This window comes from Mustela lutreola, chromosome 2, assembly GCF_030435805.1.
Source record: "Mustela lutreola isolate mMusLut2 chromosome 2, mMusLut2.pri, whole genome shotgun sequence".
Classification (NCBI taxonomy): domain Eukaryota; kingdom Metazoa; phylum Chordata; class Mammalia; order Carnivora; family Mustelidae; genus Mustela; species Mustela lutreola.
This window is the reverse complement of record NC_081291.1, coordinates 22,395,769-22,422,746: the sequence shown is the minus strand read 5'-3', so window position 1 is coordinate 22,422,746 and position 26,978 is coordinate 22,395,769. Positions and strand designations below refer to the sequence as shown.

The following is a 26,978-nucleotide window of genomic DNA, read 5'->3' as shown; positions in this document are numbered from 1 at the left end:
AAGCCAGGCAGAAAGCTATGACCTGCAGGACCCCAGTTCTTCCTCCCAAGTGCCCTGGGATATATGAGGTACTTGTGGTGGAATAAGGGCCCTGACTTAGGACCTGGGGACAAGAGTACCACCTTGGACAAGCAGCGTGTTGGAAACACCTCCAATCAGCCCAGGATTCTGGCTCTGAAGCGGACCCTGGGGAAGGTCAAGAGGCCTTAAAATATGGTTGAAACCAGGATGACCAAGTCTCATTCACCTGGACTCGGGAGGAAAAGCTGCGGGGCGGGGGGAGGGGGGGGAGTCCATCACTCCTGGGTCTCCAGAGACGCTTTGAGTCTCCTGCCACTATCAGAGACCAGGGTGGATGTAGACTGGCAAAGGTTTGTCCCCTTGGGACGGGTGGGGAAAGTGATGTCTGGGATTGGAAACCACTGCTCTAAGGAAAATAGAATTGGAAGACACAGAGCTCTCATATGGTTTCAAAATCACATCTTCTTTTAACAAACTGGGAGCAGACTGAGGACAAAGGTATCCCCTGCCTGGTCTCTGACCATGGTACACCCTGGGGTCACCTCACCCCGATTCTGCGGCCCTCTCCACCTCTGGGGCCAGCCTTGGGTGCATGGAGCTCTGCAGGCTGAGCTAGCGGGAGCTAAGGGCTGTGAGATGCTCTTGGGGCCTGACCGGGCATCTGGGAACCAGACCAGTCAAGGAGCAGCCAAGGAGCATCTGGGGGTGAGGTGGAAGACTCACTCACATTCGGACCATTGTCCCACATGACCCAGGGCTCTGAGTGTGGACTGTGCAAAGGCCACAGAGGGGGGCAGAGGCAGGGCGTGTCCACTGGTACTCCCCTTGGGTCTCTCAGGGGTTTGGCATCAGGCAGTTCTGGTGTAGGCCCCCAGCCAGCCACCAATTTGAGGGGCCTGTCTTTATCTCCCTGTACAATCTCCTCCTGTGTAAGACATCCATCCCAAAAGGTATCGACTGCATGGGCGTGGTGTATGGCATAAACAGTGTCAGTGATGAGAGTCCCCTCTCTACCTGCCACTACAGGGAGCCCCATTGCTCTGGGGGTCCGAGGGTCTGGTAACAGCAGAGGTGGGTGCACCTGTCCCTACAGATCTGGATCTAAACCCAGTCATCTCCGAAAAATTCAACAGTGTTATTAGGCCCTAATAATTTGGGAAAGGCCTACTACTTGTAACTTCTCAGTTAAAGACAGCTCGTAGTACCATTACTACTACTGTGATTCTCATTTTTATAATCCCCATCCCTCTTAGAGGCCCCTAAAGCCCTAGCTTGCTCCCTCCTGGCTGGGACTTGCAGACGGAGCCATTTGGCGAGGGCAGAGTCCTGAATCCCCCAACTCTGTGACCTTGATGGACCCTGCAGTTCTCAGTTGGCTCATTTGTAAAATGTGTTACCAACGAGGCTTCCCCTCTCAGTTCCGCACGGGGCTGCGCGGAGGAGAAGGAGACAGAACGTTCCCCCGTGAAGATGCGAGTCAGGCAAACTCTGAGCCCAACCTAGAACCTGGAGTGACTATTACTATTACTTGTGTGTAGTTAATTCCAGCAGGGCAGTTCGGCTTCAGGAGCCTGGCAGCACCCCCAGGTGCCCAGCAAATGCCGGGGGACGGGCAGGGCCAAGGGGAAGTCAGGCAGGTGGACAGTCTCGGGCTGGGTCCCTGGGCGCCCAGGCGGCCGCCTGGGTTTCCCGGAATGCCGCTGGAAGGTTCTGGTCTGGGCCGCTCGGGCAGCCGGGGGGCGGGGCGGGGGCGGGGCAGGGCGGGACGCGGCAAGCCCGCTGCAGCACGGAGACCTGGGGTGATGCCCTCGCCCCGCCCCCATGGGCGGGTCCGGGCAGTCTTAACGCGCCCCCGCGCGGTGCTCGGCCTCGGCCGCCGTCAGTCGCCACCGGAGACCTTGCGCCGCTTGTGCGTCTCCACGTCCTCACCCTCGTCCACCCCATCCTCCTGCCAGCCCGGCCGCGCCATGGAGGGCTACCACAAGCCTGACCAGCAGAAGCTGCAGGCCCTGAAGGACACGGCCAACCGCCTGCGCATCAGCTCCATCCAGGCCACCACGGCGGCCGGCTCAGGGTGAGTGCCGGGCACGGGGACCGGGAGGGCGCCGTTCCGGAGGCCGCGGTCACCGCGGGTGCGCCGGCTCCGTGTCGCGCTGCACGGAGCCTCCTGGAGGGAGGCGGCCGGGGCGCGGTCAGGTGGCGGGGACGCGCGCCTCGCAGGGCCCGGGCCGGAGACGCCTTCAGCTGCAGCGCGCGCGCTCTCGGCCGGGCTTCCGTCCTGTGGGCCGGGCCTGCGGCTCCCCGGGCGCCGGCTCCCCTGAGAGTCCGGGGCGCGGGGACCGGACTGGGGAGTCCGGTGCCGGGAGGCCCACTGTGACCGCGCTGTCGCCCAGAGCCCGGCCCTGCGCTCCACGCGCGCGGCCCTCTGTGGGCGCCGCTACCAACGTTCAGCCTTGCGGGTGGGGAAACCGAGGCTGGGGGAACAGGTGCCCAGTGCGGCACACGGCGAGAGCTGCTGTTGAAATGCCGGCGGCCTGACACGAGGGCGCCTGTTTTAATACCTCATTTTGCTGGGAGCCTGGGGCCCGGCCCTCTCCCCACCTCACACGACCACTCCCCTTCGCCGCTCACGTTCCTGCCACCCGTGCTTTGGGGTCCGAGTCTGGAGCAGGGGTCTGTTGAGATGCTAGGCTTGGAGAGTGGGGAAGAAGGCGGCCATGTGGGTGCGGAACCCGGCACGCGGCCTGCAGGGGAGGTCGGAGATGGGACCTGGGGCTGGAGGCGGGAGGAGTGGGAGGGGAGACTTGCAAGGCTAAGAGAACCGAGGACCGAGTCCCCGGACCGAGTCCCAGGGCCCGGCCAGCTGCCAGACTCACTTTCCCCGTGGCCGGGGCCAGAGGCCCATCCCCCAATAGCCTTTCCCGCCGGTCTTTCTGGCTCAGAAGCTTTAGAAAGGCTGCTGCTGATTCCAGGGAGCCTCCTCCGAAGGTAGCAGGGACCATGATAATAACAGGCCAGCGTGCAGCTGGAGGCGTTGGGGACAGTTGGGAGGGTCAGCCTGTGAGTTACTTCAGAGGCTGCTTCCCACTCTATAAAATGGGAACAGTAGTAGCTCCCTTGCCCTGGAGGGTTTCAAGGATTCCGGTGTCCCCTTTGGGCCCTGGCATGACGACTGGGAGACTGCACTGTGCCAGGCTGATGAAGTGATTTTGAGGGTTTGCTAGGGGGTGATTTCCAGGAATCTTTCCAGCCCCTCTGTGTGCTGAAAGCAATGACAGAATTCTAGCTTCTGGCCAGTGTCTTACAGGGTATGTTTGTTATTAATGAATAAATCTGTTTGACTTTCAGGATGGGGACTCACTCACCTTTAAGACCTCCAGTTCTCAGAAGGAATTAGACCTCTCCTGGCAGGTCTTTCTCAGCCCACCCCCAATGCGGGCCTTGAATCCATTTTCTCCACTGGGTTTGTGTCGGACTTACCCGTTCTGTGTGGTGTTCCTTGCCGAGGCAGGGATTGGGCTTCCTTGCAGTGCCCCCTCCCCAGCCTGGCACACAGGAGGTCGACACAGCTGGTATTGTTTGCTGGGTACTACTAGGTCCCCTTCCCTTGACCGTTTCAGGGGGTCACTCACCCTGAAGGGTTTTATTGAGCCCTACTCTGTGCTGGGAGCTTGTCTAGCCAGGTTCTTGGGGATCCCTCTGGAGAGATGGCAATTACCCAGTTAAGTCTGTTACATGTCTGAGCATCCTGCAGGCCCACACAGGACCTGCAGACAATTCAGGGTCACTGAGCACCCAAACAGGCATCCCTGGCGTGACACAGAGCATCCTTTATGGCTAGTACTATTTTGTGCATTTTGAGAATAACTGTTGGAAGGAGATGCTTTTACGTTTCCTGACACTGGGGTGTTAGGCAAGTCGCTCAGGCTGGTCATTGGTGGCTGGCTGTTCCGTGTTGCCCAGCGAAGGGCTGGTCTGACTAGAAGACTTCTGAGCCTGGCCAGTCAGTGCCACGCTGGACAATGGAAGTTGGAAAGGGCAAGACAAGTGCAGTGATGGAGGGTATCAGTTGGGTCAGCTTGAAAGCACTGGGAGAAATGAGATAACATTACAAGCATCAGGAACTCCCAAGGGGAAGTTCTAAAGGGGACAGCCCAGTGCAGAAATGGCAGATGGCAGTCAGTCTGGGGACACTGGGAGAGTCCCCATCACATAGAGGCTCCCAAAGAAAGGGGTGTCAGGTAGGTCTCCTGGGACTTTGTTAGGTAGTTAAAAACCTACAGGCAAAAGATAACAGTTTGGGGTGGCTGAGAGTTACATCCAGGTTTACATTGTAATAATGCCTTTTGGAGGAACTTCTGAGCTCAGAAAGTGTCCACTTGCCAAAAGAACGAGTGTGTCTAAGACTGATTCCTGTGTGTTTATCAGTGTGTAAAGATGCAGGAGAGACTTAGAGAAAACTTCTTTTACAATAGGAAGTAGTGGTGCTACGCAACCGCTGTCACAAGAGTGGGGTTCAGGGGTGTATGCTGAGCTGTGTGTGTGCAGAGATGGCTAGGGAGGACTGGGGGGCAGGGCAGCATTCCGGTCCCTGGATGTTCACCTTGAGGCCCTAGCCCCTCCCCACAGGGAGTGAGGCCCAGTCCTGAGGCTCAGGCCCAGTCTGGGCAGTAGACCCAGCCAAAGTGATCCTCTCGTCAGGACGCCTCTTTTCTGGGGAGCTGACGCTCTGGGGTCTTTCCATGGTCCCCCACAGGGGCTGTGGTTACACATTTGGGGTTCAGGATCGGGGAGGTCCTGATTTCTTGGTAGCTTTCCCATTCCCGTGCCATCGCTGAACCCGTCTGTGGAGCTCCAAGGCCCTGGGCAGCGAGGACACTGGCCTCTGTGTCGGAGGAGCAGAGGGACAAAGCCCTCACAGAGAGCCCTTTGTGGAGGCAGCACTGACAATGGCAGGACTGGCTCCAGGGTCCTGTCCTTCCACGTGCTGAAGGAACCGTGGCAGGGCCCAGCTCATCCAGGTTTTACAAAAGTGAAATCTGGTGGCCTCCCCTGAAGGGGCCTGGCTGCTGAGGCTGGGGATGAAGATTTTGTAGTTCTCATCGATCAGGGCTCGGCTGTGGCATTATCCAAACAGCGCTGAGTATTGTCTGTGGACCCCTTCAGAGTTAGGCCTGAACAGGGGTGGCGGCCATGCCTTTAAGGAGTCCCTAGGGCTCTGACCCACCGTGTTGCGAGGGCTGCCTGGGGGTGTTGTGTCTGGCCAGACCTGGCTGGTGGGCACGGGGAGACAGGAGCCTAACCCCAGCTTTGTTCTGAGCGGCTGTACCCTTGTCTCGAAGGCCCTTCCCGTCTCAGGGAAGGTTCCCCATCTTTAAAGGAGAAGTTCATGGATAGGTGATTTCCCAAGTGGATCCCTCAGGAGTGGGACTAGGGGAATGGAATGAGCAAGCCCTGGGGCCCTGCCACCTGCCGTTGTGGGCTTCACATCTTGGAGGGCCATGTGACTTTGAGGTGGCTGGAAGTCCATTCCTGCTCCCCAGCTCTGGCTTTCCAGGGATGCTTCGGCTGAGGGCTCAGAAGGGCTCCTTTGAGTCTCTGGCCCCATGAAGCCCTGTCAGGGCCTCCTCCTCCTTTGGGGCTGCTTTCCACCCCAGCCTGGTGCTGACTGAGGCAAGAGGACAGCCCACTGAGATTGCCCCAGCAGCATTTCCCAACTCGGTGTGAAAACACGAGGCTGTCCTAGAGTGACTCAGTTCTTTGCCTAAGAGACCTCTGAACTCAGCAGGGTGGGTGCTGGACCGTGTTTCCTGAAACCCAGAACCGGGAACCTGCCTAGGGTCTGCCTGAGATGTTTTCAGGGTTTTGCATCAGCTCTGACAGCATCATGGTCCCTGTCATTGCACTGGTCCTTGGACTTTGCTTCTTTAGGCAGGCCTGTGGTCACTAGAGCCTGGTCCCACCAAATCTAGAACTTTTTTGTTGCCATAGACCACCACTGACGGCCCTGGATGCTAAGGGCTGGGACCTGCCCAGAGGTGGGTCCTTAGGCAGTCCCTGTGCTCTTGTCCTAAACACAGAGGCAGAGTCTGCCCAGAGTTGGTGGGGGGAGAGGGCTGTGGGGCCAAGATGTTGGACTCCAGCAGCAGGTGGGTCTGGCTGACTAGGGCGTGCGCTGTTCGGGCTTCGTGCTCAGAAGTTGCACTTGGAGACTTAGTGAATCTCTGCGGGCTGCACAACAGGACCAGGGACTATGGACATTTGAGAACTTCCTCCTCTGGGCTCCCCATCTTTTATCCTCCTTTGAAAAACAAATCTGCAACAGCTCCATTGAAGTATAATATGCAAATCGTAACATTTACGTGTACAGTTTAGTGGCTTTTAGTAAGCTCAGTACATTTTTAAGTAGATTTTATTTATTTATTTGAGAAAGAGCGCGTGAGAGAGCATGAGTGGTGGGAGGGGCAGAGGGAGTGGGAGAAGCAGGCTCCCTGCTCAGGAGGGAACCCGACTCCATCCCAGGACCTTGGGATCATGACCTGAGCTGAAGGCAGATGCTTAACTGACTCAGCTGACGGACTGTCCCGTAAATTTAGTAAAATAACAGTGATTTACAATAACTTTTAGTGAATTTGCCACATCCAGTTTTTTAGGACTCTTCATCACTCCTGAAAGGTCCCTCATGCTCATTTGCACTCATCCCCAGCTCCCAGGCAACCGCTAATCTACTTTCTGCACATCTAATTCTTCCAGACATTTCACTTCGTCCTCATACAGAATGGGATTTTTGGGGTCTGACTTTTTTTTTTTTTTTTTTCCACTTCGCACATTTGGAAGGTCCTGCATATGGTAACATGTGGCGGTACTTAATTATTTTTGTTCTGGAATATTCCATCGTGGGGATGTACCTCATTTTGTGTGCTCATCAGCTTCTCTTAGCATTTTGCTCATGTCCTTGCTCTTCTGATGGTAGAATTTGTGACCTTGGGCAAGTCACTTCCCTTCTGTGGTTCTTAGTGGTTCCATCTTCAAAATGAGGAAGAGGTTAGACTTCATCTATGATACGTTAGACACAAATACTGAACCACTGCCATTTTTTCTGTGTACTGTGCCAAGCTCTTTACACACACACCACCTCATTCGGCGAGATTCTGTTACTATCTCCAAGTTCACTGAGGTTCAGAGAGTTTACACCCCTAGGATCTCAGAGCCAAGGTACATCATTTATGCATTTGTGCACTTGGTGCCAGGTGCTGTGTTCAGGCCCGAGAGTACAACAGTGAAAAGGCTCAAAGTCCCTCCCTTTGTGGAGCTTGTGTTGCAGTAGGATAAGTAGGCAGTAAATAGGCATGTCACGTCAGGTGGTGGCAAGTGTAAGTGAGGGGAAGAAGAGGTATTTGTAGATAGTGTGGTCAGGGAGGGCTTCTCAGAGGAGGTGGCATAGGGGTAAACCCCAGAAGAAACACTGTGAAGGTCTGGAAGAAAGTCTTTCCAGGCAGGAGCCAGCAAGGGCAGTTCCGGGAGCAGGAAGAACAAGGACTGCTTCCAAGAGTCACTTCCATCCTGCATCCTGGGATTCCCTTCTGAGTAGTTTTGTTTATATACAGCTAGAAAAGAGTACAAATAATGCACATATGTTATAAATAATACACCTGGATGTGCCTACCACCCAGCTTGAGAACCAGGACATTGCAGTGCTTTAAAACTCCTGGGTGTCCCTCCTCCTCCCCCAGAAGGAGAGAAGAAATGCACCCCGAATTGTGCATTTTCATTCCGTTGTTTTTCCTTATCATTTTATAACATTTGTAAATCTCCATTAATCGGATGGTCTTCTCTGGTCTGCAGATCCTTCTGCAGTATGCTTTGCTCACGTGGTAGATTTGTGAGAGTAGGTCGGCGCTGTATCTGTGTGGTTCACTCATTGTCACTGTCCTGCCGAGCTTTCTGTTATCCGAGTGTGGTGTGAGTAGCCTATTGTGCCAACACATACGTGGGTGCCTCCAGGTGTGGCCGCTGCAGGCAATGCAAGGACAGCCCCTGTCCTTCCTGGAGTACACCTACCATGTGGTGTGGCTGGGCCGTGGGGAATGTGCACCTGCCGTGGCTGATTGGTTTCTTTGTAACTGTTGAAAGATGACTCGGGTTTTCTATTTCTTCTTGAGTCAGTTTTGGGGAGTTATTTTTTTTTCCTAGACTGTTTGCTGTTTCGAAATTTCTTTGCATCTCGTTGTTAGGGGTATCATTATCTATTAGGTCTCTCCTTCCTTTTCTAGTAACTGCCCTTCTTTTTCTGGATCCTGCCTTATCAGACCTTGACTAAATTTGTATTCTTTTTTTAAGAGCTAACTTTTGGCTTTTATATATATATATATATATATATATATATATATATATATATATAATATTTGTTTCCTATTCCATGAGTTTATTATTTTAATTAACATATAATGTATTATTTGTTCTATTTATTATCTTTCTACTGCCTGAGCTCACAGCATTTTTATAAACTCTTAGTTTCTCAGGTATAGGTTTTCAGCTCTTGTGGTTTTACTTTCTTCATTGGGTACTAGGTATTCCTTCTTCACAATAGATTATTTCTCTTCGTACTTCTATACGCTGAGGTGCTTGGCCTCCCGGGTTTTTTCATTTGTCAGGAAGCCTTGTGACTCCTTGCGATGTGGGCCCAGCTGGAGTATGGCGGGAGAGGGGTCACTTTATGGAGGCCAGCAGCCATATGGCTTGGTAATGGAGACCAGCCCTGCCAGAGTGGTGAGGGACCTTCCCTCTGCTTCTCCTGCAGGGAAGCTGGCAAACATGTGGGGTGTGGGCTAAAGGGAAGAGGGGGGAACGCCTGGAAGAATAGGTAGGACCTTTGAGACACTTAGGCCTTGCTTGAAGCAATCAGTGCCCTCTTCGTAGACTGAACGAATTGGGATTGGAGGTGCATTGTTCAGGCCAGTGCAGGTCTTGTACAAACTTGTAGCCCCTCTCCCCACATGCATCACAAAGAGTAGGATGCAAACCTTCCCCCCAAGCCCTCCCCTCTCACCTGTCTAGCTAGTTTACCTCCACAGGTGTGTCACAACCCCACACATCCCCGGCAGGATGGAGTTGGGGGGAGCCTCTACCCACAGAGGTCCCCTCCCCACCCCAGACATGCTGGGGTTGCAGGGGAAGCTCAAGCCCTGAAGCCACAGGCTCCAGACACTCTCAGCCCTGAAGTCCCTCTAGCAGGTTGAGCTTACAGGTAACCATCTCAGTCGTAGGCTCATTCCTTTCCCTCCCGCCCGCCCCGTGGTCCGCAGGGCATCTCAGTCCCGGCCAGCAAAGGAGGAGTTGGAAGCACCAGGCAGTTTGGCATCTGGCCTTCCAGTGGATGGATGGTGGCGGCCCGTAGTGACCAGGCTTCAAACGCATTACCTTACTGGGCCGCCCTGCATCCTGCCCATGCCTACCTAGCATCCCTGTTTACAAATGAAAGAGCTGAGCCTCAGGGAGATGAAGCCCTTGCCCTGTGCGTCTGCGCTCTGTGGGTGCTCAGACAGGCCAGCAGGGAGGCCAGGATGCAGACTTTGGAGGGGATGACCTTGTCGGCTTGCTGCTCACGGACCTGGCAGGGAAGTGTTACTCTTCAACTTCTGGTGTCTCTTCCTGACTGAGCTTCTCCCTCCCAGCCCATCTCTGCCCCAGCCTGGGCATGCTTCCACCACGTGCAGAAAGGGCTTGTGCCACACAATGGATCCCTGACGCCCCCAGGGGGGTGGGGGAATGTCGCTCTGGGCTCACCGGGTGGGCGGGTCAGGGGTAGCTCCTGCACCTGCCCTGCCTGCCTTCTCCCCTGAGCGAGTTGACCCGCCATCCTCCTGTGCCCTTCCCCACCCAGCGTCTCCTCTTGGGGTCTTCACTTCTGAAACAGGATCCTCGGAGACCAGGCTGCCCCGGGAGGCTGGGGAGGCAGGAGGTCAGCCTGGCTGGTGTTGACTAGGCTGTCCTCCAGCTAAGTTCAGCACGGGGGATGAGGGGGAGAGGTCCCTGCCCTGTGGAGCAAGTTTTCCTATTTATGTCTCCTCACCTCCCTCTTTCAGGCCTAGTGTCTTTCCCCCATGACCCGGAGCTCATAAAGACGGCTAAGTATAAGCTGATGGTGTGCCAGGACCCCTGTACTAAACCAGCATGGACAGTTCTGGGTTTCTCTACTAATGTGTCTGCGCTGGGAGTGACTCACCCCCTAACCCAGTATGGGGAGCTGACCAGCAGGGGAGGAGGGAGGCGCGCGTGAACCCCAGGTGCTGCATGTGCCCTTGGGTTTGGCATTAGGCATGTTTCTGTGTCGGACCTCCGAGCAGCTCCGAGGACTGCACTGAGCTGCATGGAGCAGGCGGCTGGGAGGCCCGTGCCCTGCAGCTGATGTGTTCACAGAACTGTGGACCTGGGGGCCGTCAGGGCCAGCCGAGAATTCCAGCGTGGCCTGGCCCCTGAACTGGCGGACTTAGGAGGGTCCTGAGAGACCTCCACAAGCCTCTGCTAAGTCTGACCCTTGCACGTTCTGTTGTTCATGCAAATTGGTATTTGCAAGGAACTGCATTTAGAACAAAAGGCTAAAAAAAGGGGGTCGTCCCCTGACCCCACTACTCCAGGGCTAGAAGGGCAGCTTCTTGCTTTTGTGAGAACTCCCTCCACCCTGGTCATGGGCAGAAAGGGTTATAATTTTTTCATGATCAGAGCCTTTGTGGAAGACAAGATAATATGTGTTGCATTTTAAATTCTGCACAAAAGCTTGGCTACTAATGGCGATGCCAGCCTTTCCGATGCCAGCTGAAAAAGGGCCAAGTAGTCCAGTGATGCCTAGGAGAGTCCGAGGCCCCAGTTTCCCGGCTGCCAGCCCTCTGTGCTGAGGCTGCTGGGAGCTTTGTGGTTCTTCCGTGAGTCTCCCTCCCCTACCCCCTGCCCATGGCCTAAGACAACCAGCACCTCTTGGGGCTTGGGAAAGCAGGGTACTCCTCATGAGTGGGAAGTATCCTGACAGGACCCCTGGCATGTAGCTCGCTGTCAGACAGAGTGGCAGTACTCCTCGGCTGCTGTGTCCTGACAGCTGCCACTAGAAGCAGTGAGGTAAGATCCGGGCTCTACTCTCTAGCCTCAGCACTGCCTTGCACTGGGTCCGTTCCGGGCCCCAGGAGGGTGTGACCCCCTACCACCCATAGTGGCATCTTTAGGACCGCTTGCAGCCCTTCCAGGAACAGGAGCATGTGGTGTTCTGATTAGCCAGGCCTGTGGCTCCTTGGCATATGCACCCCCAGGTCCCCATACCTGGGCCTGGGGAGAGCCCTGTCGCTCCGAGGCTTGGGGCCATGATGCATGCGTCTTGTCTCTCCCCCGGCCCACAGCCACCCAACGTCATGCTGCAGTGCCGCGGAGATCATGGCCGTCCTCTTTTTCCACACCATGCGCTATAAGCCCCAGGACCCCCGGAACCCTCACAACGACCGCTTTGTGCTCTCCAAGGTAGGAGCCCAGCCCACCACCCTTCCCCTGGGCCAGGTGGCACACGGGCCCTCTGCTGGCAGTGAGGGGTCTCTGAGAGGAGGACCCATCCCCTGGTGTCCGCCGGCCCGGCCCGGCCCACCCCTTGGTGCCTCACCCCGTGCCGACCCACAGCAACACTGAGGCCAAGTTAAGAAACAAACAGCTGAATTCATGGGGGACTGTGAAAATGATCTGCCGGCTGTTCTGCCCCTGTTTTATGTGAACAGGAGGAACTCCAGTCCAGGCCTGGGGTACAGCGTCGAAGCTGGGCACTGCACGGCTCTCTGTGCAGGGCTGGTGCCCCCAGGCCCATGCCTGCTGGCTTGGGAGTGGCAGGGCCCCATGGCAGGCTCTGGGCTGAGGCGTCCGAGCCCACCACTCATGCATGACTATCACAGCCGCAGACCGTGCCACGGAGCCCTGAAATCCGCCTGTACCCAGACCTGGCTCTGTGGCCTCTGGGCTCCCAGGGCAGGCATGAGAGCTTAGAAGTCTGTCCAGGTCGGCTCCCATGCCAGAAAGCAGGGATTAGGGCGGCCGGCAGCCTGCTGGGGTTTTTGGCACGGGCAGGCGGCACAGCTGTGCTCCCCCTGCACTTGTCCCGGGGCCCATTCGGCCTTGGCTGGGGGAGCCTCGGGCTGTGGAGGCGCCGAAGGCCTTCACTTGCCACCTCCCTGAAAGGGCCGACAGGCTCGGCCAGGCTCTGCTCGCTCGCGGTGTGCGGGGTGGAGCAGCCCCCAAGTACTGGTGACCTGGCCGATGCCCCCTGGGCCGCTCATCTCCCCCAACCCCTGACAGGGCCATGCGGCTCCCATCCTGTATGCCGTCTGGGCGGAGGCCGGCTTCCTGCCCGAGGAGGAGCTGCTGAACCTGAGGAAGATCACCTCTGACTTGGATGGGCACCCTGTCCCGGTGAGGACCCCCCACCACAGCAGCCGGCCTCGGCGAGCACTTCCTGTTTCTCAAGGCGTGTGGGGAGGGGAGCGGGTGCCACTGAGAAATGGAGGGTGTTGAAAGTCGGGGAAGAGGGCGTTGAGGTGAAGAAGGAAGGAAGTGGGTGTCTCCAGGGCACATTCTTCACCCCAGGCTTCAGGGCAAGGCCTTTTGCGGGCCCAACCTCCCTGCGCCCCCAGGGCCACACCGGCCTCGTCAACACAGCTTGGGAGAAGAGAAAAGAGGGTCATGGCGCGGTCCATGAGGGGGTCACAGTGGGGTGCTGGGGACACCCCAGGGAAGGGCCCCAGCTTTACTCCCCCAGGTGCTGGCCCCTGTAAGTGTTTGGAGTTTATAGGCTACCGTGAAAACTCACCTCCCGTCTGGGCACCCACAAGGGCTAGGTGTTTCCTGAGTCTTGTCATGAATGGGTGTGAGGTGGGTGATGGGGGAGGCTGAGGTCGCCCAGCTGCCTGGTGGGCACAGCTGGTATGTGAACCGCACCCCCCATCGCCGTTGCTGGAGAGTGAGAGCTCACGCTCGGGTGCAGGCTGCCCGGGGCTGGGCCTTTCTGCACACCCAGCCTGTACCTGCCTCAGTGGGGCCCTGAGGCCAGGGACCTGAGAGGCTGGTTGCGGGGGGAAGGCAGTGTCTACTCTCTGCTGTAACTGTGGCCCTCTCTCCTCCAACAGAAACAAGCTTTCACCGACGTGGCCACTGGCTCCCTGGGCCAGGGCCTTGGGGCCGCTTGTGGGATGGCCTACACGGGCAAATACTTCGATAAAGCCAGGTAAGACTTTCACTCCCCGACCCTCCCTTCAGTAGTTTTGGGAGGGGTCCTCGGCGGCCGGGCCTTAACTGTTGCCCCCGGTACCTCCTCTCGGGCCCCACGGCCCCATGGTCTGACAAAAGCGCCATAGGCCCAGGTTCGAGCCACTCCCCTTTATCTTGGGGAAGGAGGTTATGTGTTCTGCAGGGTCCTGGCATCCCTGAGCCCCACCTGCCAGCCAGAGACGAGGCAGACGTTGGGGAGAAGGGCCTGCAGAGGGTAGGCAAGAAGCCTGCTTGGGGAGATTTGCCATTCCAGCTCGGGGCGGTTTGGAGGAGAACCCCCTCGCGGCAGGTCTCAGTCTCAGGGCTTTGTGGTGAGGCTGGGTTTGGCCGGCAGACAGGTGTCTGTAGGGGTAAGTGGGGAGGAGAGTTGGCTACGGATTCAAGGAAAGCACGCGTCAGATTTGAACCCGGGTGTGTATCTGCAGTGTAGTAAAGGTCCCCGGGCTGCTCCGAGGGGCCTGAGTAGGAGGGGCTTCCCCAGTGCCCTACAGTCCACCCACTGGCAAGAGAAGGGCCATAGCCAGGGTGGTCATGAGGGTGTGGTGGTGAGCATGGGCCCCTAGAAGAGAGGGACCGCAGTGAGCACCTGCGGTGTGCAGGGGAGGGAGATCCCGAGACCACTCTCCAGGAGTGGAGCTGAGGCTGTGAAGCCTCCCAGACCCTTTTGGGGACAGACTCCGCTCCACCAGGAGTGATTCACCGTGAAGTGAAGAAAGACGCACAGAATGAGATGTGTGTTTAAGAGTATTTTATTTGGCACAGAACCAGAGATGTGAGTTAATTATTCCCTACAGATGCTTGAAGTAATTCCCTGTGAAGGGGTCATTTCCTGACCCTGACATCATGGAGCAAAAGCCAGTGGAGGGAGAAGTTGAGCTGCGTTCCCAGCAGCCAGGGTTGGCGAAGGCTCAGGCTCTTGGACCGTACCTGGCAGGGAGGGGACACAGACAGGCTGTCGGGGGAATTCGCCTGCTCCCGGAGCGGGGAAGCCTGCTCGACTCGATCTGGCCTCCTGTCACGTCGCTCCCATCTGCCCACCAGCGAGCGTGGGTCAAGTTGGCGTTCTTGACTTTGCCTCTGAAATAATTTTGTTTGAATTCTCGAGTGCCAACTCATGGGAAAAATATAGAAACGCATTATGAGATAGTGAACATTTTCCTATGCTCAGCTACCTCCCGCGTGAATCTCACTGAACGGATCCTGTTTCCTCCGTGTTCTTGTGAGAGGAAACGTACGGATCGGTAACCTTCGCACGTGCACAGTTGTACATTCTGCTTTTCAGAAAAATAGAAAGATCTATTTTTTCTATAGAACTATAGAACATTAATCTATAGAACATGGTGCACATTTTCTGCCTTAACTGTCGAGAGCTGGTTTTAAGGATTGCATAAGGTTCTTTCTGTTTTATGGCTGTGCGGTAACCCTTTGGGCAGTCCTGATGGGGTGGGATATTCGAGGTGCTTTTCAAACACGTCTGGGACACGTGTTAGGGTCCCTTATCTTCAGGGCAGTTTGTGACCGTGGGCCTTTGGGGCCCCCCGTTCCAAATCCAGCAGGCCTCCGTGGGTCTCCTCGGGACCCTAGCATACCCTCCTGACCAGAGCTTGTGGCAGTGCTCCGCCCTTGGCCCCCACGGGCCTTCCACAGCAGCAGGTGCAGGGCAGGGAAGGCAGCCAGCGTGCTTCCCTGGAATCTCTTCCCAGGTCAATCAGATTCCCTAGTCTCTCTGGCCTGGGCACCGTTGGGCTGCTCACTTTGGGAGCTGCTGTGGCAGGAGCACCACCTGCAGCATCTCCGGGCCCCCAGTGCAGCCTGCAGAGGGGAGGGGAGAACAGCTGGGGGACAGGACACCGCTTCAGCAAGGAACGGAGAGGGCAGGGTAGGGGGAGGCTGGCCTGCTGGAGACCACAGAAGGGAAAGCAGGAGGCACCAGAGGGAGGATGCAGGAGTCCTCCCTGACCTCGGGCCCACACAAGTGCTGAGTCATGCTGACAGTGTGGCCCTGCCCTCCCGCCTCTTCCCCAGCTCCCCCTGCCGTGGGCCTGGAAGCCCAGAGGCCCTGAAGCTGAGCTCATTCAGCTCCAGCCAGCTCCAAGCCCAGCGCTGCTCCAGCTGTGTGCCTTCCTGGATGGCCCAGAGTGGACCTCGAGGGCTGGGCGCTCAGACCGGTGTTTGAATCCCCGCTGGCCTCCTCCCCAGCTGTGTGACCCTTAGACAAGCCCCTTGACCTTTGAGCCTGTTGTCTTATCTGTGTGGTTTGAGAGTGACAACTGTCCTTCACCTCAAGGACAGGGCTGCTCAACATGGAGAGCCCCTTGGGTGCCATACGCTGGCCTGGAGGTGATGGGGTTCAGAGCTGGCTCTGTTCACTGGGTAACGTGCCCCAAGTTTAGTGCTTTTTTACCAGGTCACACTGCCTTTGAAGCCATTGGGGTTGCCTTGTTGACCCAGGACAAGGCCCCCGGGATGGAGACAGGGCTGGGCATGAATCTTAGGGTGAGAACCGGCCTTGGAATCTTGGGGAGGGCCCGTCCTATGAGGCACCGTCCCCATCCTGATCGTGGTCCTCGGGGAGGACCCTTCTCCCCTGCTCGTGTTCGTGACCCTTCTGCCTGACAGCTTACCCTGGGATGCTCCTGGTGATGCGTCTTGGCCTCCCCAGCCCTCTCCTGAGATCGAGTCCCCAGGGCTCCCCAATACTTCTAGTTCCTGTACAGGTGGAGAGAAGCAGACCCACCCCACGCAGGTGCTTCAAGCCCTGTCCCCCCAGTGAGAATAGTAACACTGGTCCCCCACCCTGCTGCCAAGTCTTATTCATTCTACTCGTGCCCTAATCACCCCTGTTCTCTGGATCTTAGTTAGCAGAGCCCTGCCTGTGGACGCAGGGTGGGCAGCTGGGATGTGACTGACCGCACTGTTACATGTCCCACGCGGCTGTTGCTCCCTTCCCCAGGGGACAGGCTCTCCAGGAGGGACGGGCTGGGAGCACGGTGCCTGCCCCAGATGAGAGGGGCTAACCTCTGACCCACCACCTTTGCACAGCTACCGCGTCTACTGCATGCTGGGCGATGGGGAGCTGTCCGAGGGCTCTGTGTGGGAGGCCATGGCCTTCGCCAGCATCTACAAGCTGGACAACCTGATTGCCATTCTTGACATCAACCGCCTGGGCCAGAGCGACCCCACCCCCCTGCAGCACCAGGTGGACGTCTACCAGAAGCGTTGCGAGGCCTTCGGGTGAGTACGGGGCTGTGGCCTGCGTGGCCTCACCACCCCGGAGCCGTCCGAGCTGGGAGCTTTTCAGGTCCAAGGGCTGAGTCAGCCAGAGGCCAGGCCCCCTTGAAAGGAGGTGTCTGTTCTTCAACGTCTGGCTCACGATTTCAGACTTAAGAGTGGCAACCCAGGCCACCGGCCTGGAGCTGTGGCCTGAGGCCCAGTGTGAGGAAGTTCCTTTACTGATGATGCTGGGAGGTGGGGATAGTGCTCAGAGCACTCACGTCTCACGACTGCACACATCCTCGCTCAGTCCTTGGCTGGAGTGGGATGAGGGGCCCAGCATGGAACTGAGGGATGTGGCTCTTGAGGGCTTGGAGCATCCGTCCGGGGGCCGCGTCCTAAGCCAGCCCAAGGGGTAGAACAGGGTCCGTCTCTGAGTAAAGCGGGCCGAGGGGTGTGCGTGGTTGAGAATTGGGAGTCCGGTGTTGCAGAGCAGGTCGTCAGGGTGGGTGTTAGCTGGAGCAGCCCTCCCCTCAGTGACCCTCTCCTGCTCCGAGTAAAAGCCGAGCTGCAGTCGGGGCTCCAGGGGACCCGTGCCCCTATGCTTAGCCTCCGCAGAGGCGTCTGGAAGACCCTGGGCCCAGGCCTCCAGGGCTGCCCTTTGTAGAGGAGTCTGCACAGAGAAGGTCAAGGCTGGGCTGCTGTCCCTGGTTAAGCAATACCCAGGGTTTATTATCTCTGATGACTGACCTGATAAAGTGAGGAGAGGAAATACTCTCTCCGACTGAGGAGGAAACGGGCCACCAGGTGTCACAAGAGCCTCCTCAGGCCACACAGGCTGGGGACTTGGAGCATAACCCTGGGTCTGGAACCCATGTCCTGAAGTCCTGGCTGTATCACCAACTTGCCTTGTGACCTGGGGCAGGTTATTGTGTCCTCAGTGTCCATGTCCATTTACATGTCTGTGAAATGGGGGCAACCACAGCGCCCAGCCCCAGAGCTGCGGCTTCATGGGGGTCATGTGCATGGTGCCCACCTGGGGCCTGCACAGAGCCGGCACTCAGGACACGCCAGCTGCTGCCTTATTACTCTTAACGTGACCGAGTCCCAGAAGGGACAGCGGTAAAGGGAAAGTTTGCCCAGCCCCGGCTCCTTCCCTCACATGTTTGGCAGCCTGGCTGGTTTTTCTTTTTGAAGATTTTATTTATTTGTTTGAGAGAGAGAACATGAGCAGGGGGAGGGGCAGAGGGGGAAGTAGGCTCCCCACTGAGCAGGGAGCCTGATGCGGGGCTCGATCCCGGGACCCGGATCATAACCTGAGCTGAAGGCAGAGGCTTCACAAACTGAGCCACCCAGGTGCCCCTGGTCCATTTGATAAATGTTTCCAGCACTTCACATCCAGCATCTGTGGAATAACCAACTGTGTTCCCTAAAGAAAAGTTGAGCCAAAATGTTGTTGTGAAGAATCTAACAGCAGACAGATTCCAGAGCCAGGGCGGTGTCCCCAACGCAGCTTTCAGGAAACTAGTAGATTTCAGGAAACAGGTCAGGAGTGAAAGAGAAAATAAATGAACCAAGCTTTGAATTACTTAGGAAAGAGAAAGAATATCTGTTCCAGGCAAACAGGATGTAAAATAATTTGAAAAGGGTAAAGAAAAGAGAAAATAAAATCAAAAGTGGAAAAGTCTTTTTAGGGTTTTTTGGGTGTTTTTTTTTTTTTTTTTTTTTAATCATTTACTCAAGAGAGAGAACATGGTGGGGAGGGGCTGAGGGAGAAGCAGACTCCCTGCTGAGCAGAGAGCCCGATGTGGGGCTCCATCCCAGGACTCCAGGATCACGACTTGAGCTAAAGGCAGACACTTAACCGACTGAGCCACCCAGGCGCCCCTTTAGTGTTTCTCAGACCGCAGCCACGTGGCAGAGCGAGGACTGCCCTTCCCAGGGTCCCAGCACCCGCCGCTCACTCTTGGCTGTCTGTCCGCAGCTGGCACACCGTCATCGTGGATGGACACAGCGTGGAGGAGCTGTGCAAGGCCTTTGGCCAGGCCAAGCACCAGCCCACGGCCATCATTGCCAAGACCTTCAAAGGCCGGGGGATCCCAGGTACGTCCACACACTCTTCTGCCCCACCCCTACCACTGTACCCTGTGGCCAACCGAGGTGGTGGGGTTTCCACCAGTGTGGGGCACATCTCTGAAATCCCGTGTCTGGGGAAGTGCTAGTCCTTTGATGCCTTACACCAGGTGCACGGGGCTGGGTAGGGGCGGGTAGGGGCAGGTAGGGGACGCAGTGCTCCATGAGGTAAGTCAGCCATCCACGTGGTTGAGCCTGAATTGGAGCCCGGGTTGTGCGGGAGGAGAGGAGGGCCTTTGGGAGGTCCTGCTGGTAAGGAGAAGGGACAGTGGTGTGACACAGCCCCCCACACCCTCCCTGGGTGTCATCTTCACCACCTCCTTGGCCGCTCTAACTATCTGCCCTGAGCAGAAGGGCTGACGCCAAGTTGGGAGAACCCAGGAAATCTGGGTCCTCCCCCAGGAGGTAAGCGGGGTCTCCTGCGTATAGGGGTGAAGTGCTTCCAGGGTCCTGTATGGGCAGAGCCTAGAAGGGTCTAGAAGGTGGCTCCTGGCTGGCCCGGAGAGCAGTGCAAGTGTAAGCAGCTCCCCAGCACGCAGGCCCCTTGGATTCCGAACCCCTCGGGCTGAGGCAGCCCTTGCCCCTGTTAGACATGGGAAAGCGGGACTGAAGGGGTCGGGCACTTGCCCAGGTCCATGGGGCCTAACTGCAGACCCCGGGCCAGCTTCTGCACCACATGCTCCTCACCATATGCCCCACTGGCCCATGCGGCAAATGAGGACAAGCACTGTCCTGTAGAGAAGGGACATGGCTCTGGGGCCTTCGGGGAGGGGGTGGACCTCGAGGAGAGGACTCGGGGGTATCCTCGTACCCTGGCGCTGCCGCCTGGCACGGATGCCTTGGTGTTAGCGCCAGGTGGGATCTGGAAATCTCAAAGCTTTTGGGGGCTCTTGGGGGCCTATCAGGGGGGCTGGGTGCTGAGTGGGAGAGCCCAGAGAGCGTGGGCTGAGGTGACCTCAGAGGAGCAGGCTCTTCAGCCTCACTGGTCCCCAAACAGCAAGGCAGCATGGTGCGGGACGCTCCTGGGTGCCCTTCTGCTGCAAGCCCCGTGCGCTGGGGGACACCCGGCTAGAGCTCACCCTGCTCTGGGTCTCGGCTTCCATTCTCCTGGCCAGGCTCACTCCTGACCGCCCTGTTCAACAGACTGAACAGTATTTCTGCAGCGGGGGCCTCCCTGCAGTGAGGGAGGTGGTGTGGAGACCCCCGCACTTGGCTGTGAGCCAGCTCCAGGAGACCTGGCCGCTGGTCCATGGGGGCTGGGCATGCGGACTCCTGTTCACCCAACCCCAGTCCCCCAACACGGGGCTGTGCTTCACAGCGTTGCGGTCCTGTCTGCGGCCCCTGGCCTGCCCTCTGCTGTTGGAGGATCAGCTTCCTGGTCCTCGGGAGCTCTGGTCTTACTGGGCCCGCCGCCCTGCTGTGTCGTACCCACAGGGATAGAGGACAAGGACGCTTGGCATGGGAAGCCCCTCCCCAAAAACATGGCCGATCAGGTTGTCCAGGAAATTTACAACCAGATCCAGAGCAAAAAGAAGATCCTCGTGACCCCCCCTCAAGAGGACGCCCCGTCAGTGAGCATCACCAACATCCGCATGCCCAGCCCACCCAACTATAAAGTTGGGGACAAGGTACGGAGTTGGGCCCTGCTTTTCTGGTCTAGCTGGAGTGGCCGTGATTCTCGGATTCCCTGAGGCTGGGACCAAGATGTGTCTTCCCTGGGGCCTGGGGGGCTGGGAAAGGGAGAGAGGGCGAGGAGGAATCCTAAGTGTTGATCTTGCCATCTCCTCCGTGAGAACAGCCAACTGTGTGACTGTTTTCCTACAGAGGCTCAGAGAGGGCAAGAGGGTGGCCCACAGTCACACAGCAAGCTCCCAGTGGCACTGAGATCAAAGCCCCTGGCACCTGAGTCCCCTTATCTCTGGGTCTTCAGCCTGAGTCCCTAGGTCCAAGCTCAGGACACCACTGTGTCCAGCCTAGCAGAGCCAAGGCAGGCCTGTCCTGCTCCAGGGCGCTCCCCGATGTGATCCCACAGCAGGCTTGCCCTGGTCCTCTGTCTGTTCCTGTGCAGGGCGGGGTCCATTCACAGTCCTCCCTATCACAGGGGTGGTAGAACATCCCCAGCTCTCATGCCTCACAGTTGGGCTGGGAATAAGGGCCTGTAGGGGCTTTGGAGACAGTCAGTGTACGAGTTCCCACTGGCAGCTTTGCGGAAGATAGATTTCCACCAGACTGTGTGGTGTTAGACTTCCCTTTTCTACCCTCATTTTTATCTTCTTCCTCCCCAAATGCTGTGACCTCCGGAGGCTGAACCAGGCTTCCAGCCACATGCCTACCCCAGTGCTCAGGGCCCCCCCACACGCTCTTCTCCCCACAGATAGCCACCCGCAAGGCCTATGGACAGGCCCTGGCCAAGCTGGGCCGCGCCCACGACCGCATCATTGCCCTGGATGGGGACACCAAAAATTCCACCTTCTCGGATCTCTTCAGAAAGGAGCACCCGGACCGCTTCATTGAGTGCTACATTGCGGAGCAGAACATGGTGGGTGCCTGCCGGGGGTGGGCAGGTGGGCCCCAGGCCAGCGACAGCCTGGGGCTGAGGTCTGCTGGGTGTGGAGCAAGGCTGAAGTCCTCCTGCTCCCCTGGGCAGCTATGTTGGCCATGCCAGGCACTGGCTGGAGGCCAGCCCAGGGACACCCCAGGAACAGCGGGGACCCGGCCCTGACCTCAAGCAACTGCAGCGGCGAGGGAGAGGAATGTGCGTGTGTTGCTCGGGTACACACGTACCGGCTGAGTGGACGGACAGCAGAGCTAGGTGGGCTGCAGGTGCACACCGGAAATGCTGTCTGTAGGCCACGTGTGGCGCTCGCTGGGCTGTCTCGGGGTAGAGGGTCTTCCAGGTGGTAGGGTAGCCATAGTCACAAGGCTGGAATGTGCTGGGTCCAGCAGCCATGGTCCTTTTCCCCAAGGACACCAGCCTGGCCTGCAGGCCTGTAGCACCTAGAGCTTCCTTGCTCAGAAGGCCACCAGGCTCTACCATATGCAGAGTTCTTTCTCCACTTGAACTTGTCTCTCTGAGGCTTCTAGTCTTGGCAGCTGGAGGGTCTGGACTAAACTGGCACAGTGTGTGGGCTGGGGAGGTCACGTCCGTGGCAGGTTCCAGAGCTGTGGAGGTGGCAGCCGACTTGGAGCCACTGCCTGCCCTCCATGCTTCCACGCCAGGATTTGGGTCTGGAGCTTCCTCGGGCCTAGAAGTGTGTAGGGAGGACTGGTCTCCGCAGAGGGCCGGGGGATGGCGAGGATGCTGGGGACTGGGTTCGCAGAAGCCTGGGAAGGAGGGAACATCCATGTCCAAGCTTCCTAGCCTACTCTGTGGAAAGGTCTTCCTCGTTTGCTAGGGGAAAAAAAAAAAACAGTCCCCAGGAACAGCACTTTAAAGAGAATTTCTGAAGTGGTCATTTCAAGTCCGAGGAGTTTGCGGACAGACAGACCGAGGAAGCCCTGGGTCCCCTGGAATCTCCTGCCTGGGAAGAGGAGAATTCGGTCACAAGGGTGACCGATGCCTCCAGCCCCGAAGAGGGGCGTGAGACTCTGGGCTCCTCGACCACCCTCTCCCTTCTCGTCGGGGCTGACGCCGCCACCGTTGCCCCGCAGGTCAGCGTCGCCGTGGGCTGTGCCACCCGCAACAGGACGGTGCCCTTCTGCAGCGCCTTTGGGGCCTTCTTCACGCGGGCCTTTGATCAGATCCGCATGGCGGCCATCTCGGAGAGCAACATCAACTTCTGCGGCTCCCACTGCGGCGTGTCCATCGGTAAGTCGTGCGGGGCCAGGAGGCTTGCCGCTGCCACTTGCCTGGACGTCGGGACCAAGAGGTGTGGCGGCGGCGGGGGGTGGGGGGTAGGATTCCATTCCGTGGCTGGGGGATTCATCCGTGTCCTCCCCCACACCCCAGGGGAAGACGGACCCTCTCAGATGGCTCTGGAAGATCTGGCCATGTTTCGGTCCATCCCCACCGCAACTGTCTTCTACCCCAGTGATGCGGTGTCTACAGAGAAGGCGGTGGAACTAGCAGCCAACACCAAGGTGGGGCACGTGGCCGTTTGTGGCGTGGGGGCGGGGGTCAGCAGGCCGGCACAGCGCTGGCTGTTCAGGCCCCCCAGCCCCCGGGGGGACTGTCTCCTGATCTTGCCGCTGCCTCCTGGGGCTTGTAGAGGTTAGACCAGGAAACACAGGATACACACCACCCTTTCTGCCCCGTGGCCGACAGTGCTGATCAATCACTGTGCTCTGTGTCCATGAGAATCCCAGCATCCCAGGTCTCTCTGGCTGTTGATACCTGTCTCCGCCCCGAGTCGGGCTTTCCAGGACGGAAAGAGTGAGCTGAGTGACAGGGTCCTGACCGAGGGCCACAGAGCCGTGGACCAGAGTCCCCTGTGGGTCCCCTTGCTCTGCCAGACACACCTGCAGGGAACAGCCCCACTTAGAGACTAGCCGACTGGAAAGGGAAGCCACTTTCTCTGTGGGGCTTGGGGCTGCATAGCCACGGGGCTGCTCTACTCGGGGAGTGTCTGGAGAGGTGCATGTTCCAGAGGACAAGACTCTCCCTTTCCCTGCTGGAGGGGGGTGGGAGCCAGCATGGGGACAGCGGGGTGGAAGTGGGCAGGTGAGAAGCGGTGGCTTTTCTAGAAATCTTCCCTCCAAGGCTGCCCGAGCATACCACGTTTCATCATTCTTTGTCATTGTGTTTTGTTCTAGGGCATCTGCTTCATCCGGACCAGCCGCCCCGAAAACACCATTATCTATAACAACAACGAGGACTTCCAAATCCAACAAGCCAAGGTCAGTGCCACTCACGGCCCGGTGAGAACCCAAAGCAAGCCCAGAGCCAGGGTCCGCCCCCGGCCACTGGTCCCTGAGCCTCACTGGCCCTGGTGTCCTCCCTAGGTGGTCCTGAAGAGCAAGGACGACCAGGTGACTGTGATTGGGGCTGGAGTGACCCTGCACGAGGCCTTGGCTGCTGCTGACCTGCTGAAGAAAGGTGAGGAGGGCCCCCTCCGGTCTTAGATCAGGCACCAGTGGCGTCCACAGTCTTGGGGGAGAGAAGGGATTTCATCTGATTAAATGGTGGTAGTGACAAAAGCCACCATTTATTAACACAGGGCTTGAACTCACGACTCTGTGATCAAGAGTTGGACACTTAACCGACTGAGCCCCTCAGGCACCCCATAGAAGCCCCACTTTGAGCACTTAGGACTGTGTGGCCAGCAGGATGCTGAGTTCCGGGACCACAGTGTCTGGAGGCCCTGCCCCTACCCCGTGGCCCTGGAGCTGAGGTTCCCCAGCTCAGTGGTCCAATAACTAGGCCCGAATCGCCACTTAGTGGGGTACTACCTGAGTTACTCCACATCTCCATGCCTTAGTATCCCCATCTGTAAAGTGGAGAGACCATCACCTTTCCGGTGGGGCTGTCCTGAGGATTTAATCCGTGTGACCTAGAGTTATCATCACTATTATTATCACCAGGGCAGGCTCGCAGATGTTAGCTTCTGACACAGTAGGAAAGGTAGGAGCCCCAGGGAATCATAGCAGAGGCCGTGGTGTGGCCGTGTGGAGCAGGATGGAGAAGACAGAAGGGGTGTCCTCAGGAAAATGACCTCAGATATGAGAAGGAAGTGATAAGCAGAGGCCCGGGCAGAGGGAATAGCGTGTCCAGAGCTCCAGTGAGCTGGAGGGAAGCCAGGGAGGCCCAGCCCTGTCAGAGATGGCGATCCCGGGGGAGGGCTTCAAGAGGCATGGCAGAATTTGGCTCATCCTACTGAGGCCGTTCTGTGGGGTCCTCGTCTGGCCTGGCCCCTGTGCCTGCAGGTCCCCCTCCCCTCCCCCGGTGAGCCCTGGCCCTGTCTCACAGCAGACGCTGAGAACTGTCCTCCCGCTTCCCCTGTATCTTCAAAGGTGTCTGGGAAGATGAGGCAAAGCTGTGTGGGCCCCTGCCGGCCACACAGTGTTCTTTTTTTTTTTTTTAAGAATTTTTATTTATGTATTTGACATACATCACAAGTAGGCAGAAAGGTAGGCAGAGAGAGGAAGGGAAGCAGGCTCCCTGCTGAGGAGAGAGCCCGATGTGGGGCTTGATCCCAGGACCCCGAGATCATGACCTGAGCCGAAGGCAGCGGCCCAACCCACTGAGCCACCCAGGCGCCCCCACACAGTGTTCTTTGATGGTCCAAAGGCTTACATTCTCTGGCTCAGGATTTGAGAGGAGACAGACGGGTGTTTCTCTTCCCTGAGACCAGATGCTCTGAATTCAGGGTCCAGGATGCCAGAGGACGTGGGCATCATAGATAAGCAGAGGGAGGGAGCAAGCCACTGGGTGTTGACAGGCACTACCCAGATGATGGGAGCAGAGGGACAGCCAGTCTCCCAATGATAGGGATAGGCCCAGGCTTTTAACTGGGACAACTCTTAGGACAACCCCCCGACCTCACCCATGCAAGGACACACCCACAGCACCCAGCGCCTTGCCCTCAGCCTTGCCCCTGTGTTCTCTCCCTTCACAGAGAAGATCAATATTCGCGTCTTAGACCCCTTCACCATCAAGCCTCTGGACAGGAATCTCATTCTCGAAAGCGCACGTGCTACCAAGGGCAGGATCCTCACTGTGGAGGACCATTACTACGAAGGTAACAGCCCTGGGCCGGAGAGCCGGGGGCACGCGGATCAGGGAAGGGCTAGACACCTCTCCTTCATCCTGGGCCAGGATGGCAGCCTGGGACCAGGAAGCCCAGAGCCATCCCTTGGAGCAGCTGGGACTTGGCCTCCTGTTGGCCCCAGGCTTGGCCAGGGACCCAGCAAACTTGGCTGCTGATGTGGCTTCTTTGAGCTGCTACTGCTCAGGGAGCCCAGGAGGATCTTGACCTTGAGGCTAAGAGGAGAAAAGGTGGCTTGTGTCCCTGACCCAGTTGTGCAGAATTTCTGTCTTTAATGGGTCTTTTGCAAAGCAGCCCCCCACAAGCACACACCAGCCCTCCTCCAGGGCAGGCTCCAGGGCAGGAGAGGTGGGCTTAGCCTCTGAGGTCAGGTACAGATGCTCACTCAGCTAGGACAGCTGCCCAGGGCATGGTGTTAAAAATGACTCAGAGGCCACCTTGGGCTTAGGAAAACACAGAAGGATCATGATTGATTGATGATGTCTGGTCTGGCTCCAGGCATGGGGGAGGGCGGTGTCTGTGCTATCTTGTCATCCCTGGGGCAAGGGAAGAAACTAGGGTTGGCCGGCCCAGGAGGACGCGCACGCGCTGCTCAGCCTGAGGCCGCATCCCCTGACTGCTCTCCTTTCCTCTGGTAGGCGGCCTAGGTGAGGCCGTGTGCTCTGCCTTGGTGGGCGAGCCTGGCATCACCGTCACCCGCCTGGCCGTGGGCGAGGTGCCAAGAAGCGGGAAGCCGGCGGAGCTGCTGAAGATGTTTGGCATCGACAGGGACGCCATCACACAGGCTGTGAGGGACCTTGTCGCCAGGGCCTAGGGAGAGGAGGGGGGTCGCGATTAGAGGCTCTACACATTCCTGAAATTGTGGCAAAGGTGCTCAGAGATATATGGAGAGGAGTGATAAAATATATGTTTTGAGACAAATGACCTGGCCTGGTCATGTTTATTTGACGAGAACCGAGCTGCTGCTGGTAGGGGCAGTGGTGAGATGCCAGAGTTTCATGCGGTCCCCTCCCCCGGGCCCCCCGTTGGCCCACAGCCACCAGAGAAGTGCTGCCACGTGACCGCAGCCTGCCTCCCGGTGCAGAGGCTGAAGCCCGCTCTGGCCTCCTGCCCCTCAAGGCCGCACAGCCCAGTGAGCAGAGGTTCCCCCCCACCACCCCCGCCACCCTGGGCAGGGAAGGGCATTAGCATACAGGCCCAGCTCCTCCCCACATGGCCGCCACACCAGTAACCTCAGAGAAGCAGAGAGAAACAGCAGTGCCCATCCTGGGGAAGGGGGCCCTCAGGTTGGCGTCAGAGCCGCTCAGGGCGAGGGAAAGCGGGAAGCCTGCCTCCCACCTGGCCCCACAAATCAGAAGTCTCAATCCCTCGACCCCTGCAGAACTCCCTCCCCCCGATTCGTTAAAATGCGGGTTCCCAGGCCTTGCCTCTGGTGCCTGGGATTCCCTCTGACGGCTGGCCCAGGAGCACATCAGCACACCTGGAGCTTCACAGATGGCCCTGACCCCACTGCTGAGTCTCTGCCTTCAGTGACCACAGGATGATAGCTCCCTCTGCTGGCCGCTCTCCACTGCTGCAGGCCATGCTGGCAGCCAGATGCCTAGAACCCAGCTG

General features: G+C 57.8%; 1 protein-coding gene across 1 annotated transcript; it reads left to right on the top strand.

Moving 5' to 3' along the window:
* Positions 1-1,863: 1,863 nt before the first annotated feature.
* Positions 1,864-26,288, top strand: TKT (transketolase). The gene is made up of 14 exons (XM_059161176.1): positions 1,864-2,095; positions 11,409-11,526; positions 12,346-12,459; positions 13,173-13,270; positions 16,357-16,548; positions 18,512-18,630; positions 20,095-20,288; positions 21,035-21,199; positions 22,312-22,468; positions 22,610-22,740; positions 23,413-23,496; positions 23,602-23,695; positions 25,215-25,337; positions 26,003-26,288. Exons 1-14 carry the CDS (start codon positions 1,989-1,991, stop codon positions 26,176-26,178), a joined length of 1,872 nt encoding a protein of 623 aa, XP_059017159.1. The 5' UTR covers positions 1,864-1,988; the 3' UTR covers positions 26,179-26,288.
* Positions 26,289-26,978: the final 690 nt, after the last annotated feature.